Here is a 16,903-nt window from a genome sequence, read left to right on the forward strand (position 1 = left end):
ATTTAATACTAATTTACTTAAATAGAAAGTCCCCCATCCCATCCCATCCCATCCCATCCCATCCCATAGCTAGATATGGAAACTTTCTCTCGCGCAAAGATGGGATAACAAAGGTCTAGTCTTAGATAGATATACTTTCAGTTTTTAATACTACAATGTTGATTCAAATTATATTAATGGTAAAATAGTCATAATATATTGATATTAAATTAAAAATGTAAAAAAGTAAAAGGTATTTAAAGTATTTTAAATGGACAACAAATTCCTCAAGAGTTTGCTCATATAACAGAGATAAATAATCCGTTATGCCACAATGTGCTTTAGATGATAACTACACTTTTGAGGTGAAAGTTCTTAGATCACCAAAAGAATTACTACCTTTTCATAGACCCCATCAACAATTAGCATTAATTTATATGTTCGAACTGAAGGGATCCCTCTCCAGACAAATAATTGTGAGCATTATAGTGTAGTTTACATAGACGGGAAACCTGCCAAAGAAAAGGTGACTAGATATTTATAGGCACACGCAGTCCATCATAGCTCAGTTGCACATCAAGTCCTTCTGAATCCTTCAATTTCAACAAGTACGCATTGACTTCTTCATGATCCATATGATGCATCATGCCTAGGAATCATGCCACCGGAGAAAGAAGGGACAAAGCAGTATTAGAATTCATAATAGTCCAGTTTACTGTCTCTGGATTTTAGAGAGTGCTTGTAAATTGAATGGCTCGTGAAATAACAGATGAACGTATCATCAACAAAAGCAATGGAAGAAATTAATAACATAAAAGACTCCAATTAGAAGACCAAAAAAATGAGCTATCTGCATATAACCTAAGTTTCTTCGATTCTTAATTCTACTTGTAATACCTATGTTAGATGCTTGACACTCAAACTTAGGTACGAACATAGTGACACTTCATTTTGGGCCAAAATCGTGGAAAGATTCCACAAAATAGTCGAGTTGGACACACACCCGTCTGAAACGACTACCTGATTCCAAGTAACGTAGCATATATAACAGAGTGGAACATACCAGTAAAAAGTGTCCTCTTGGGTTGGATTTTTCGTACTTCATCCAACGCCTGCAAGACAGATATGGAGAACGATAATCAAACCATCTGGATCAAGATAAAGTAGACAATTAAAAAAAGAGCCTACCCTTGGAAGTCCAAAATGCGTTGGAGTAGATCCTTCAGGTTTCAAAGCGTCCTAAGTTGGTTTAGTAAAGCTTATTAGGTGCTAGCCAAGAGAAGATACTTGCAGATGAAAGAAACTCGGGTAAAAACAATGAACAGAAGCAATTAAAAGCACATAGAGATATGAAGAAAAAGAAAAGAGGGTCCAGAGGATACCAGAATTAAGAGTTCACAATCCTCCAAGAGTGGGTAAGTTTCATCAGGGATATCACTAACATCACTGAAACAACAAAAAATGTCCAATGAAGTATAGACAAACTTAGTACTATAAGGCACTACAATATGACAATCTGAAAAGAATCACTAGACAACAATACCTAATGTAACAGATGTTACCAAAACGAAAACCAAGAGAGCGATAGCCCCGGCCATGCCACACAGGTAATGGAGTGATCTTGAAACCATAAAGATGATATTTAGCAGTGATATGAAAAAACTATAAGAGGAGGAAGCATTTGGTTGTTATTTCACAGACCTTCAGATCATGCACACTGAAAGGCTCCTCGTCAATAATAATAAACTGCAATTCCGAGACAGCAGCACCTTTTAAAACTACACTTGTATCAACCAGATAGTAATGGGTCTTCTTCATTACCTGAGTAATTGCATAATGTATTCTCATTAATAATGTCACAGTTCCAGTGCAAGAAAAAAGAGGCACATCTTTTCTAATCAGGAAAAGTCATTATAGCCTCTCCCGCATAATGATATGGTATTCCTCAGTCCCCACAATTCGATATCTGAAGTGTAACTATACTTCTTGTAAAAGTATGAAGGCCCAATTAACAATTCCAATTGCTAGAGAGCAAGGCCACACGGCTAAATTTACTAGCAGTCTAAAATTTTGTCACATGAGTCTATGAAGGGCACTTGGTATGGGGCCCACTAACCCTGCTCTCTCATTTACTTCATTAAGCCAACTAGAGCCTTTTATTGGGATCGGGCACCTCCTTAGCATCCCACATGATCCCATCATGCAAAGTTCATAATATAGACAAAGGGAAGACGCAAGCAACAAAAACATAAGAAACGTCACATATCCAAGAAACCAGCCAACCAAGCTTTAAATCCGCTAGGTGAGTTTAGCTACATAGAATCCTCTTTCCCCAGCATCATATAATATCAAGAATTTGTGAAACCTATAAAATTTCAGGCTACAATGGTGTTCTTGCAGAGATGGTTTTTAGCCTTGTAATAGAAATAATGGCATTCCTTCTGAATAAGTACTTGTTAAAGTTGAAAACCAAATATTTCTACTCATCTTTTTCCCTTAAAGGGGGTGGTGTCAATGAAGTTGGAAAGCACCAAAAGTAGAACAGCTGATAACTTAATATCATATAGGTATTCAAATAAACCGTCACCTTATTGATAAAACATGCCTCATATGGCCAAGATGGGTAGAGCTGGTAAGAGTCAAGCTAAGCTTGAACCTGGGGTTGCTACTTGCTTGACATGGCTCGTCACACTTACACTCAAGCTTGAACCGAGTCTCAACCTATTTCAATAATTTTCAAGTTCAACTTAGCTTAGAACTCAACTTGAGTTCGGATATTGTAACCAAGTAATATCGTTTTGATGTTATAACGACTATCATAATTAAGAATTTGCTAATACTAAAAGATCTTCACAAGTTTTGGTTATTATACATCAAAATTTGATATACATATATACAAAATACTAAACAATTTTCGAGTCTTTGCACGAGTATCTCCAGCGACCTTAGTGGTGCTTGACTCATAAAAACTTTGAGCCGAGCTAAGTAGTTTGCATACCAGCTTTCAGCAGTCGAAAAACATTAGATATCTAGCTCATCATCATATATCTAACAGCAAATTCTAACAAAAGATCCTTCATATTCCTTCAAGAATGACTTTTGAGCACATAATTTCAATTTTCAAGTAAGAGCTTTAGATGAAAACAAAAGATGTAAGAAATGCAAAATGTGAGAATAGACCTCAAAATCACGCTTTGCAACATATATTGGAATGGAGGGCTGAACATTGTTGGTCCAGTCCCGAAGGTCATCAAGGCCTATACGAAATAAGAAGAATCAGGTGGGATATCTGAAGTTTAATTGAGTAATTATCAGGGGAGTCATGTGAAAATCAAGTTATAAGTGTTCATGTCAGAGACCTCCAATAGCATCAGCATGCGAATGAGTAATAATAACCGCATCAATTGTTCTTATCCTGGCAGAAATGCAACTAGTCATGAAAAGGAAAAAAGAAACTAGCAAAGACATGACTCAGAAAAGCCATTACAACATATTACGATTCGCTTAGATGCAACATTTAACTTTAGTCAAGATTGAGAAAAAAAAGCATATCAGGCCAATATACAACCAATTTGAAATCAAGTATTTGAAGCAAAAGAACATAAAAATATTATTCTTGAAACATTGATTCTACAGAAAATCTCAATTGCAGAAAGACTGTAACTTTAGATTATCCCTTCCAGCAGCGCCCCACACTCCACCCCTCAAAAAAGAGAGATCATCTTTAGATTACGAAAGTCCACTATAGTAGTGCATACAAGTGCATGTATCCTTTTATAGCAATTACATCTCAAAGAGGGCACACATTTTGTTTACCAAGTTCATCGATGCTACAATGTTACGCCTCACTCTTGATAAAAACTCCCGTTATCTGTTAGTAGTCACATACTCAGATAGACTATCTTTCAATACTCCGTAAAAGTATTCACCACTCAAAAAAATTGACAGGGACCGAGCAGGAATATACAACTGCTGTAAGGATCTTTTAAATAATTTATCTCATAATCTTAATAATGAGAGTTAGGTACAATGTAATTTGTATGATGTAGAATTATAGGAGTATACAGTAAGAAGTTTTTTACCAACGTCCAACATTAATGAGATAATTCTTACTTTTGAAATAAAATAACTTAAGATCATATATGGTTAGTCTTCATAACTACAAAATGATAAACTAAAAGATCCTATTATTCTAGACATAAATACCTTGTATAAAATTTGCCCTGGCCTACTTCACCTATGTTGACTTAGTGCAGCATACATGTCAGACTTTGGTATGTTTCTATGTTTCACAGTCATACCTTGTGAAACCTTGAAATGCTTTTAGACCAAAATGTATCAAGTGTCCACATTCAGGTTGGAGTATCAAGTATTCAAACATAAGTACTTGAGGTTTAGTGCCCAAGTAACATCACCCTTCACCTTCTAACTTTTTGGTAAGGTTTGAAAACAATGTCATGATTATACGGCTTAAAAAAAGTAAGATCTTCCTGTCTGTTAATTAGATCTGTCTCAACTTTTCCCATCGCATAAATTCTGCATGTCAAATATTGTTTATTTTGTTGTAGAAAGGTCCTAAGACACTTTGAATTACAGAGTTGCTCAAAGATGAAGCATAAAAAATTTGAACTTTAAAGTGCCTGATAGATTCAACTTATCTCCATCAAACCTTAACTTCTAGTAAAAGTAACAATGCCATACATTCTTTCCAATTTTTTTTATAGATGACATGTTTCTACACAAATTATAGCTTTCACAAATAATTAGACATTGGAATTGGTATTACTTTTAGATGTTACGCAACATTGGTCAATATATAGTGAAGCTACTGCTTACCCATAGGTGGGGAACCAACGAAGAGCACTATGGTAAAAAAACCTGCATAATTTGAGAAGCTCTTCATGAGTACAATTAAAGGCACATGGAAGAATAGGTAAATGATAAACTTGCAGGAAATTCATCTTGTTATATCTGATAAAAAGACCACAATGTCCATATAAAGAATGATGACTGTTACAACTCAGTTCCCACAACACATCAGCTGAGCAATTGAAACAAAACAATAGCTTCTTCATTACCAAGTAATGTGCATGAACATTCCAATCTAACCTAGATGAAAGAAAATATACCCTAGATGATTAAATATCAACCTTTTTATCTTTAAAACCATTTGAATACCAACATAAAAAGACCAGAATGCAGTGCAATCATAATATCCCTATTATTACTTTCCCAATTATCTCTAGCATTATTGGCTGTAATCCAAGGAGTTTCTATTTCTTTACCAATATTTTTTTTCCAAGTTCATGTAGTTGAATGGATTTTTTCCGACATAACATTACAAAAAGGAAGACGCCGATAAATGGGAATTAAATACATGGGTTTCTAGATCCCAGAATATAAGTTAAAAGAAAAAAGAAAGATCCACAAAGTGACTCCTAGAGTTTACTTTATAGCATAATTTGACTAACCAGATTCAAAAACCTGAAATACATGCAACCATTAATGGATAATTTTGCATAATTATGAGAAAGGATGGAATAATTAAACCACAAAAAAAAAAAAAAAACAAGATTGTTTTGTCCTTATTGACTAGGTGCCTCAAATAACAACTTATATGCTAATCAAGCAAGACGATTAAGGAAACCTTCGTGCGCAAATATTTTGTTGGGTCCACAAGTCCACCTACAACTTCACAATTTCCCAAAAGGTCTTATACTAATGTAGCTGATGAACTCTTATAAACTACGTATTTCTTTCTTATCTCTCCGACGTGAGACTTGGGATCAGGGAAAAAAAACGCGCTCGCGGTCGCGTTCGCGGGAACGGTCGCGTTGTCGCGGGAACAGCTTGTAACGGCGAAATAGAACGTTTCGCGGCCGTCGCGGCGTGAATTTTTTTAAAAATTCACATTAATATGTTTTAACCTTATTTGCATTTTTTTAGTTTATGAAGCATTATTACAACATAATATAATCAAATTTAATAGAATATCATGTTCCTCAACTATATAATTAAATCATAAAAAAAATTTGGCCAATGTTTGAAAAGAACGGATGTAATGGGGATAAAATCGTTCTAACGCAGCGAGTTCGCGTTACGGAACGGACAACGCGGCGAGAAGTACATGAATTTTATTATGGCGTTCCGTAACAGGATTTCGCGGAACGGCAAATCCAAAATCCGTTACAGAACGTCCGTTCTGTAACGGAACAGGAGAGTTTTAATTCCCTGCTTGGGATGTATACCAAGTTCCCAATAAATCCTCCCCTCCAGCAGTAATCAGTCTGATCATCTTATACCGCCGCCAACATGGAGAACACGTCGCCTAACCACCACAATATCAGAAAGACTTTCAACACAAGGCAACAAGCTCAAATTTTCCTTCGCAAGGTCACACTGAGAGCCACCCACATTCTCCTTAGCTCTCATGCACCATACCTCTTAGCTATGTCTGCAACCAACATGTTTGTGCTCCATTCTTCCACACCCATGACATATTACTGCTCTACAATTGCATGTCCATACATTAACTGAATCACACATCTTCCAGAACCATACAGAATACAACCAAAGACTTGCACGCACACCCTATAGCTACACCGATGTGCACCCCTAAGTGCTCCAGCAAGCTAACCATGTTGTTGGGGTCACCATTGTATGCACGTTCTTCCAGTTAGCGGTGTTCGTAAGTATCTGATCTGGTCCGATCCGGTTTTTTTAGCTTTAAGATATTTTGGATCGGGTATCAAAATTTCGGATCAGGCGCGAATAAGTTTTCAGATATCCGATCCGATATATCCATTTTCAAGGCCGGATATCCGATGATCCGGTTCGAAACTTATTTCATGAACTTTTCCTTTGAAAATTTAGTTTTCGGATATTTGATTTTTCGGATTTGGATCGCATTTTTGGACCGGGTTTATCTAAATGAACATCCCTACTTCCAATTGAATCTTCGGCTCTGATACCATTTGTAGAGAATTAGACTAAAAAAAACACTTTTACGTGCAATAAACACTAATCAACAACTAATGAGGAAGATTAATAAAACTAATAACAATAAGAAAAGCACTGAAAAACACAATGAATAACGTATGAAAACCCGAGCACCACAAGAAAAAAGCCACCAAACAAACAACTTTAATGAACGGTAACAAAGGATAATGATTACAAGCATTAATGGATGAGTTAATGCTCTTTTCTCTCTCCTCTTTCACTAAATCCTAGGAATATCTCACTGTGTGAAGAGTACTAAAACCTGAAAAGGGGGTTTACATAGTCTAGGGTGAAAATAAAACCTAAGGGTCGAGATTAAAGCTTAAACCCGTAAAAAATCCCCAAAGATGTCGCCGGCCCGGGACATACGTTCCCAACATACTGCCTTGAGTCCTAAAAAATGTCGCACGCCCGAGGTAGCTCACCTGGATTGCCGCCAAGGTCAAAGCTCACACAATGCCATCTTGGAGGAGACGAGCCAAACCAGCAGCTCACACGTCCTTGCTTGCTTGTGTGCACGAGCTTGCTTGCTTGATGCATATGCACGATCTCCGGACATGCCCAACAATCTCCCATTGGGAGATTGGGCAAACAAGAGTAAAAACCTCCTATGCAACACCATATACAAACCCCTAAAGTCATCACCATCCAAACCCGTTATCATCAAAGATGAGACCGATTGAAATCCTACACAACCTCAATTTCTCACTAGGTGTCCGCTGGATTCTTTAAACCGGCAATATTCCTCAAAACCAAGACACCACCATCCACTAAATACCTTGTTTAGTGATAGTGCCATTCGATGTGCTTGAATTAAGTAGTGAAATAAATTCCTAGCAAATTGAACCGCACTTCGCTACCACTATGCAACCCAAATTGTTGTTTCTTCATGTGCATTTCTAAAAGGAAGTTCTTCAACCGTTCTATCTCCTAACCTGCCTCCGACATAGCCACATACTCGGACTCCATAGTAGACATGGAGACACACTTTGGGAGCTTGGTCGGCAGCTCGGCCAGGCGAGTGCCTATCAAGCCCAAGCGAGCGCCTTAAGTCTGCATAATTGTGTCCTCGAGGGCGAATGTTAGAGAAAGGTATGCCCGGCCGGTTCTTCGATATCACATCAGGGAAGCCCATATATGTTGGCATTTTTTACGGGTTTGAGATTTAATCTCAACCCTTGGATTGTATTTTCGCTCTTAGACTATATAAACCCCACTTTTCATGATTTAAGATATTATTTACACAAAGTGAGATCTTCCTAGGGTTTAGTGAAAGCGTAAAGAGAAAAGAGCATTGAAATCATCCACTATTGCTTGTAATCATCATTCATTGTTACCATTAATCATAGTTGCTTGCTTAGTGGGTTTTTGTCCAAGTGCTCGAGTTTTTTCACATTATTTAATGTGTTTTTCATTGTTTTCCTTATTGTGCTTAGTTTCATAAATTTTTCTCATTAGTTGTTGATTATTGTTAATGACAAGTAATTAGTGTTTTGCTTAGTCTAATTCTCAATAAAAGAGTTTCTCGGCGAGTCTAGGGGGACTAAAACACAGCTAGATAAGTATATTGTATTCCAATATAACAATCTAACTAGGGTTGTCAAATCTTTGACTTCTGACTTCATCTGTAAGAGAAGAAGAGTGGCTGGAAAGTTTGACCCGATTGAAGACATTGGCGAGACTAAAAGCACTAAAAGTAAGGTAAGGGAGGTTGCCAGCTTTACTTCGCCTCCACGGCACGGAGGTCATCCAGTTAGTTTAGGAGATAAGCTCTTGGGTAGGAACATAGAAAATTTAAACGAATCACTGAGTAGAAGCTAACTCGAAAATCTTTGTGGAGTTTAACGTTGACCCATTGGCTAGAAGTTCTATTTCAAATGGATTGACTAAGAGGATCTTGAGCCTGATAGGAAAGGTTCCTCGCCAAGGTTCAAGCAAGAAGTAAACCCTTACCGGTATTGGATTCTTCCTACCAATGTGAAAGACGTGAGCGAAATGGTCAAAACTTGTCGTGTCGTAACATCATCTTTTTCTCAACCCTATCAGGAGGCCCAAGCAATGCCCAAGGACTCCCATGCCTATCCGGATCATTGGTCAACTACTTTCTCTCTATTTTAACGGAATAGTATATATGGCGCTCTTCGAACAGCCGTCTTTCAACGTCGCTCTTCGCCCCCGACGTCTTACCTGAGCACCAGGCGGAAGTGTGGTGGGACCCGAGGTCCTAGGATCAAAATCTGGCTCTAATACCATTTGGTAGGCCCACCTACAACTCCAATATTAATATGATATTTTGGGCTAAGCTCGCACAATTTGTTTATGGGCCCCTTCCTAAAAGGTCTCATACTAATGTAGTTCGTGAACTCTTAAAAACTAGGCAACTCTTTCTTATCTCTCTGATGTGGGACATGGGATGTCAACATATTTGTGTCATTATGTAGTAAGAGTGAAATGGAAAATATATAGTGTAATGGCATCTAAGAGAAGCAGCATGAACAGTGTTCTAAAGGATCATGAAAATTCAAATATAATTGGCAACACGAGAACATAATGGTGAATATGTCGAACCGACATGCAACTCCATAACACATCAGAAGAAGAACATCATGGCTAACAAGATGCAACTCCGTAACTATAATGTACTCTCTTTATCTCTTATTAGTTTACCTACTTTTCTTTTTGGGTTGTCTCTTATTAGTTTACCCACTTCTTTTTACTATTTTCGAGATGGACTCGCTAGTTTTACATTATTATTTTACATAAAGCATCATTTTTTCTATTTGTCACTATCCTTCTCTCTCTTAGCCTACAATATATTAGTACTTTCTCTTTCTCTTTAGGACCCACAAACAATTTCTCCTAAAACTTTGTGCCTAAAGAAGAGTACATTAATAAGAGATTGATGGAGTGTGCAAAGGCAAAGTTTATTTTAGTAACAACATATAAATAAATAAAAGATTCATCATCTTCACATGTTAGAAGAAAATACAGATTGAACTTAGAAGTACTAATAAACATTAATAAATGCACCAAATCCAATAGTATAGGCAATTGGAAACCACATTGGTCTCCTATAGTCCTATTATCTTCCCTAAAATACCATTGTATGTGTCAATCAGTTAATGATCCTTGTAACCACCTCTCCTAATCTCTTGAAATTTGAAATAACTGCAATGATTGTCCCATGATTGACACTCCTGTTAAATTAAGCTGAAAAAAAAAGGGAAAAAAAGTAAAAGAAAGAACCAAACTTACTTCCCAGCATCGATAAGAAGATTGTGTATCCCAGAAGATCCATTAAAACGGATCAGGATGCTTGTGTTGAGTCTCCTATTCTTGCTATCTGGCTCCGCTGCTTTCTTGCATACCTAAATAGTAATAAAAATGAAATATCAACATTCTTCTTCGAACAATGATATATTGATGGATTAAATGTTAGCATTGTATTACAGAATGTTGTTCATACCGAACAAATCTTGACAGGATCAGTCAAGCAGCTTACACGTGGTATGCCCTCACTTGTTCCGGTCCCCACAAATATGATCTCAGACTGCTGTCCTGGGGGTGTCACAATACTGTTGCTTGTAGATTCTACTGACAAAAAAAATCAAATTTGCACTCAGCAGCCTTCAGTAAATTTTACGTAATTAGCAAGCACCATCAAACCAATCTTCTTTTCTACAGTTCAAGTTTCAAAAACCTCATTGATCATCCATTCAAATAAGTGTACATAAATAATAGTTTTCCGTACAGCAATTCCATAGTCTTAAGCCCAATATAATGGTGTTGGGAGCATGAGCTAAAATTTTACTCTCAGTCATTCACATTGATCATACGCCTCCATTCTCTTGTGTCAAGTGTTAAATGCATACTCAAATTATTCACATCATTCTCAATGCCCTCCATGAAGTCATCCATCTTTGGCTTTCCACAAATTACTCTAGAATGTCCATAATTCTAACTGTTAAATGCACACTCAAATTATTCACATCATTCTCAATGCCCTCCGTGAAGTCATCCATCTTTGGCTTTCCACAAATTACTCTAGAATGTCCATAATTCTAACTCTCCCGTCTCCACTACCCTTAGAGGTGCATCCTCTTGTCAACATCTCACAGTTTCGTTCTATCATACTCTATATATGCAACTCCAACCTTCCTCCCGAATAATCATCATTTAAAGTAATATCCCTAAAGGTATTTCCCACATCCATCCACACAAATTTTTCCATCTACGTAATTTTTATACCAAAGGGAGTAAAGTAATTTTTAAAGATTAAAATGTTCTAAAGGGAGTAAAATAGATAAACCATTATCAAATAAACATACCAACATATTTCCTTTTTATATCACAGATACAAATGCTTGTAAGCCAAAGAAGATTCTCATAGAGGTATGCTTAGGAGTTATGCCAGCAAAATTTAGACACCAAAAGTCAATATCTTATATCTTAATACCTTCTTCAAAAACAATTTTAGTGGAAAATTTTATCTATTGGCAACTCTTTTTCTTTATGATTGCTTCGAATTCTCTCATTTGACAACACTTACCCAATAAGCATTCCTCTCAATTTTCAAAGTTTCATCCTTATTTAACAAGAAAAGTTCATCAGTAGGCTTCAAACTACGAATTTCTCCGTCTAGCCTTCTTTCACTCGTATAAGAGACAAGCACCTCTTTACTCATTAGTTTCCCTGTTACTCATCATGAGAACCTTAATAACACAAACACTGTGAGAAATTTAGAACTTAAATAAAACCTGGTCAGGATATATACTCTGTCCATCCCAAAATAGAAATATATCTACTATGTACACCGTGCATGGTCTCCATGGCACACCTTTGATTACTAAATGGCCTAATATGTATATTGAGAAAAATATATAAAGTGGATACAGTAAAAGTCTGTCTTGAAACAAATCTAACAACATCCCACATGAGTATATATATTGATTAATAAATAAAACGAAAGTCAATAGATTTGGGGACAGAGGAGCATGTTTTTTCCCCACTCATTTTCTGCAAGTAGAGGGCATAAAGGGTTAAGTCCTCACCTTTCCCCTTCATAGTACTACTCATGGTAATATGAATCATCAAGGATCGTATGACACCCACTTTATAGGTACTGATCAAGTACCCCCAAATTTTAGGAGTACTTGATGAATACAAACACCCATGAAAAATAATACTTATGAAGGCAAAATTTTGTATGGTTAATTCACACTAAATTGTCAATTCTTCCTCCTTTGTATCGACATATAAGTTGATAAGCATTTTCCACTTATAAGAAAGTAGTGCCACATTTCGCTCTATATTCTTGAACTTCCTCTTTCTGTTCTCTTCCATCCCTTCCATTTTCTATTTTCTCTAATTTATATTTGAAGGTTAAATCCACCTACGTTGACCATATTTTTGAACTAATAACAAAGGAATATATATTCATATGAAACCTTGGTAAATTTATTATAAAATGGGTGCTTTCAACATTTAGATTTTCCATATTCTTTACTACTATATTTTTAAAGATATTAACAAAAAAGATGTGTATTATATTGGAAATACCCATAGTGGTAGCTTTACTGTACTTCAATCTCTCTCTCTTGGATTGAAAGAGTAAGAACCCTTATCCAGCTTAGATATATGAGCTTTCCAAGTAATATCTATATTCTAAAATGCTCCCATTATCTGACTTGCACTAGAAGCAGGTAACCCCACGAGCGTCGCTTCCGATTTGTGTGCACAATATGGTGTAATGTGCCTACTTTAGGCGATTGGTAATGTGATTAATTAGGTTTACAATTGTAGCAAGATTTTCTCCTTTTGTTGGAATTTTATGAGAAAATTAAAGCTCATTAGTAATGAGTTAAGAGTTATGGTATTTTTCTCCTCTCCTATGTGAATAAATATTTCCAATCTCTATAAATTGAGTGCATAAACCAAGAGAGTTGCATTATATTTGGGGGACAACACCATCTCCAATTGCACCATAGTCAAGGCATTACTGCTTTTAAGAAAGTGTTCTACACACATTACATCAATATTAGATTTTGATGGCTCGCATTCATGTTTTAGAATTATGTGCATCTTAAGTTGATTATTGTCTACCTACAAGCTACACATGGGAAACCACAAAATATAAAACTGAAAGGACAAGAAGAAAGATAAGTAAATTGAACCAAACATATATATATATATATATATATATATATATATATAATCACCCTTATGGTGAGAACCGTGAGAACCACTCATTTTTCCTCATTTTACGAAGATTTAGCTCATTTCACAAAGTTTTCACGCATTCTATAGTTTGCTTATTTAATGCTTTTGCTCATTTAACATTTTTATGCTTATTTGACAACGTTTTTGCTCACTTTGCGTTTTGCTCATTTTATGTTTTTGCTCATTTTTAGTGGTTCTTAATAGAACTCAACCCTATATATATATATATATATATATATATATATATATATATATATATATATATAGGGCAAGATCACATGAGAATGCTCCTTACATGAGAAATGAGAATGAATCTCAACCACACGATTGGATTAGAGTTACAACACTTGTTCATTAGAGTTATACCCACCTAAAAAAATTTAGAGCCAAAAAAAAAAGTTTGAATTTTGAATTTTTGTTTCTAATATACTTATTTTTTGGAGTTACATCACTTTTTCATTAGAGTTACATCACTTATTTATAAGAGTTATAGCGCGTAAATATCATTCTCATTTCTCATGTAAGTATGCATTCTCATGTGAACTCGCTTCTATATATATATATTATAATATATATATTATATATATATATATATTATATATATATATATATATATATATATATATATATATATATATATTGTGTTTTGTCATACCAATATATTCTATTCTAGCTAATACTAGTAGATATGGACATAAATAATTTAAAAAACTGATTAAAAAACATTAAATCAACATAAATGAGAACAGAAAAAGGGAGCTTAATCACATACCAGAACGAAGAGACGCTTGAAACTTTCGTTTAAGGACATGTAAGGACAAGCCATTCCTGGAAATTGAAACCGGAAATCTAGAGAGAAAGTTTGAGTCTTCGATTCATAGGATTACTTAAAAAGGAAGCATTGACGAACTGTACCTAGAAAAACTACCATTTCACTTACAATTACTTACGAGAAATTAAAATTGGCCAACAGATAATGAAAAGATAAAGTAAATCTACAATGTTGGAGATTAAGTAGTTGGAGAAGATTTTCCTATATATACAAAATGGTGATTGATTCAAAACCTATTTAAGGTTAGAGACACTATTAGTACGAACAAGGAATATTGTCATAGTCTTATGTACCTACAGAATTGTTTGATAAATGTTAATATAAAACCCAAACAAATGGAATTTGCTTTTCCAAAGTCACCGGTCACCATATCTTTTCACTGTGAAAAACTTTATCTACCCAGTGGGTCAACAATCCAGTAAAAATAGAAATAAATAAATAGTGGAATCCAACTCATCAATTTTAATAATTTTTTAATTCTCTATTTCTAGTGGGTTAACTACCCACCGAGTAGATGTAGCATTGTCCCTTTTCACTTCTATCACCTCTAATTTGTTTGGATAGTTATAAACATATTTAGACAAGGAGCAAAGAGTTAGTGTTGTGTGTGGAGAAAGTGAGAAAAAGTGAGGTAAGTTTGGGTAACATAACTAAAATTATAAAACATTGCCAAATATAGAAGAAGTAAAAGAAAAAAGAACGAACACAAATAGACTGTGTGACAAAAAAAAAGCAACAAAGGGATATACAATAAAGTCTATCAACATGTGAAATCTTGTCAATGTGTATTTTCAAATTGCCAACTTTAATCTATATTATACGTGATTAAAGATATTAATAGTCAAATATGTATCTTACCCACCGTGAAAAATCAAACGCCTAAAGTATTCCGAGACAGATAGTATCAGTGGCGGAGCTAGTTTGGGTCACGTGGGGTCACGTGACCCCGCGAATTAAAAAAAAATTGAACGATTTTTCGGGGGAAAAAAAAATTAAAACCAGTGCCCAACAGTCAGCTAGAAAAGAGGAGTTCACTGTTCAGGGCTCCTTCCTTTCCCAATAAACCTCGGTACAATTGTAAAATTAGTATACCTGATGAGTGAATAAAGATAAGAACAAAGCTTGAAGATGAAATTGTAAAACTTAGGTTTCGAAAATCTGGGCAAAAAAAATTGGATTTGAGCAGGAGAGAGGAGAGAGAGGATCTTGTGGAGAGAGGAAGAAGAAAACATTTGCGATGGATGGACTGTTGTATTTCAATATTTCATTTAGTATAGTACAATTGTTTATAGGTGTCATCCACTCTTTTTATTTTCTTCTGTTTTTTTTTTCTTGTGGGGGAGAATACAGTTGTTATCCACTTAACTAGAAAGTAAAGATGACAAGGTTAATCTCTCTAGTAAACTCTCAAAGAAGAAACTCTTTAGTCTCTTTATATAACAGTATAATATACTAACTCAAAAAACATTATTCTATTCTTTAATAATCTAATTTTAATTGTGACTAAAATACTGTAAATTAATAAGCTTATAATTTCCATTTAAGTTACGAAAACTAAAAATTAAGATAATATCATTCATAAATGATTATATTTATTTATAATTTATTTGTATATATTTTTTGCCGAATCCAAGCCGTACCCGTTTTCGGTAATTTTGATTTTGCCGTTTTCCGTCCCCGTATCCGTACCCGTATCCGTCCCCGTACCCGTATCGGTGTTACTTAGTTAATTTATATTAAATAATGAATATAGGAAACGATGAGTGATATACCTAGATAAAAAAAAACAAAGGCAATGCGAAAATAATCCGATCTTTGACAATGTTTCTTTGTGTGGTAAAATTTTTAATATTGAATATCTTTTATTTTTTTGTGACCCCCCGATTTTGAAATCCTGGCTCCGCCACTGGATAGTATGCTATTCAAAAAAAAACTTCACATAGCATCACTACAAGCGAGTCAAGAATGTACAATTTAGTTTGTAAGCAACACTTTTCACATGATCAAAAGTATTACAATTTGGTCAAAATCTGATGATGTAAAGATGTTAAATTGTTAAATGAACTACATATACTATCATAAATCATTCAAACTCTCATTGGAAACATAAATTAAGGTCATGACCTAATAATTTATCACACAATCGTAGAAATTGACGATAATAATCAAAAAATACTGAACTGAAAAAATCTTGCATAAATTCTACCTATTGGACCAAATGCTAGAGCGATCATTTCTTCGAGGAGTCCCAAATCCATCACAATGTAACGTTTTAACGTTCGAAGTTCGACGAAATTTTTCGGAAGAATTACTCGCTTTTAAAACCCTAACAAAAATAAAATCGAAAAAAATAAGCTATAAAATCAGGAATTGAGATGAACTGAAAATGCAGAAACTAGAATGTTAAAAGTTTATCATACCTGGGAGAAAGAGGGTTGAATGGAGGAGAGAGAAAGAGAGAATGAGAGGAGCGAGAAGTGAATTTGTGGTCGAAAATGGAAGTGTTGAGTCTGGGAAATGTTGAAGGTGATCGTAACGCCACATATGAGTGAGCCATAGTGTTTTTTTGAACTTTACTTTTCTGCAGATATCTTCAGCTCAGAGAAATAGAGAGAGAAAAGACGAGGAAGTGAAAAATGTTGAGGAGATGGGTAGAGTTTTCATGGGCCTGGTTTGTAAACAAGGGCTAAAGTAGACGGACCTGCTAGATTTATTAACCCGTTAAATTATCAACATCATTCATACATTTATCAACCCCTCTACGCTACATTTAGGACATGTTCTCTACGGTATAAAACAGTTGAATTGAATTGAACTGTATTGATCTGAATTGAACTAAAATGAGTAGTGATATGTGAGAGTAAAAGTATTGTC

The 16,903-nt window shown here is 35.2% G+C and overlaps 1 protein-coding gene across 3 annotated transcripts; it reads right to left on the reverse strand.

Annotated features, from left to right (window-relative positions):
• Positions 1 to 251: 251 nt before the first annotated feature.
• On the reverse strand, positions 252 to 16,694 carry LOC104890757 (putative hydrolase C777.06c). 3 transcript variants are annotated; one of them, XM_010676343.4, is made up of 14 exons: positions 16,450 to 16,688; positions 16,236 to 16,355; positions 13,970 to 14,046; positions 10,445 to 10,572; positions 10,234 to 10,346; positions 4,816 to 4,857; positions 3,339 to 3,394; positions 3,160 to 3,236; positions 1,681 to 1,800; positions 1,523 to 1,599; positions 1,362 to 1,425; positions 1,168 to 1,218; positions 1,043 to 1,091; positions 252 to 628 (listed from the first exon to the last, which is right to left on the reverse strand). In XM_010676343.4, the coding sequence occupies exons 1-14, from the start codon at positions 16,584 to 16,586 to the stop codon at positions 510 to 512; spliced, it is 1,230 nt and encodes a 409-aa protein (XP_010674645.2). In that variant the 5' UTR covers positions 16,587 to 16,688; the 3' UTR covers positions 252 to 509. The 3 variants fall into 3 exon arrangements, 2 of the variants coding, with proteins under 2 accessions (XP_010674645.2, XP_048497749.1); XM_048641792.1 differs by having other exon boundaries at positions 10,445 to 10,569; positions 16,450 to 16,687; XR_008969107.1 differs by lacking the exon at positions 252 to 628 and having other exon boundaries at positions 1,050 to 1,091; positions 1,168 to 1,265; positions 16,450 to 16,694.
• Positions 16,695 to 16,903: the final 209 nt, after the last annotated feature.

Source organism: Beta vulgaris, chromosome 4, assembly GCF_026745355.1.
Source record: "Beta vulgaris subsp. vulgaris cultivar EL10 chromosome 4, EL10.2, whole genome shotgun sequence".
NCBI classification, from domain to species: domain Eukaryota; kingdom Viridiplantae; phylum Streptophyta; class Magnoliopsida; order Caryophyllales; family Amaranthaceae; genus Beta; species Beta vulgaris.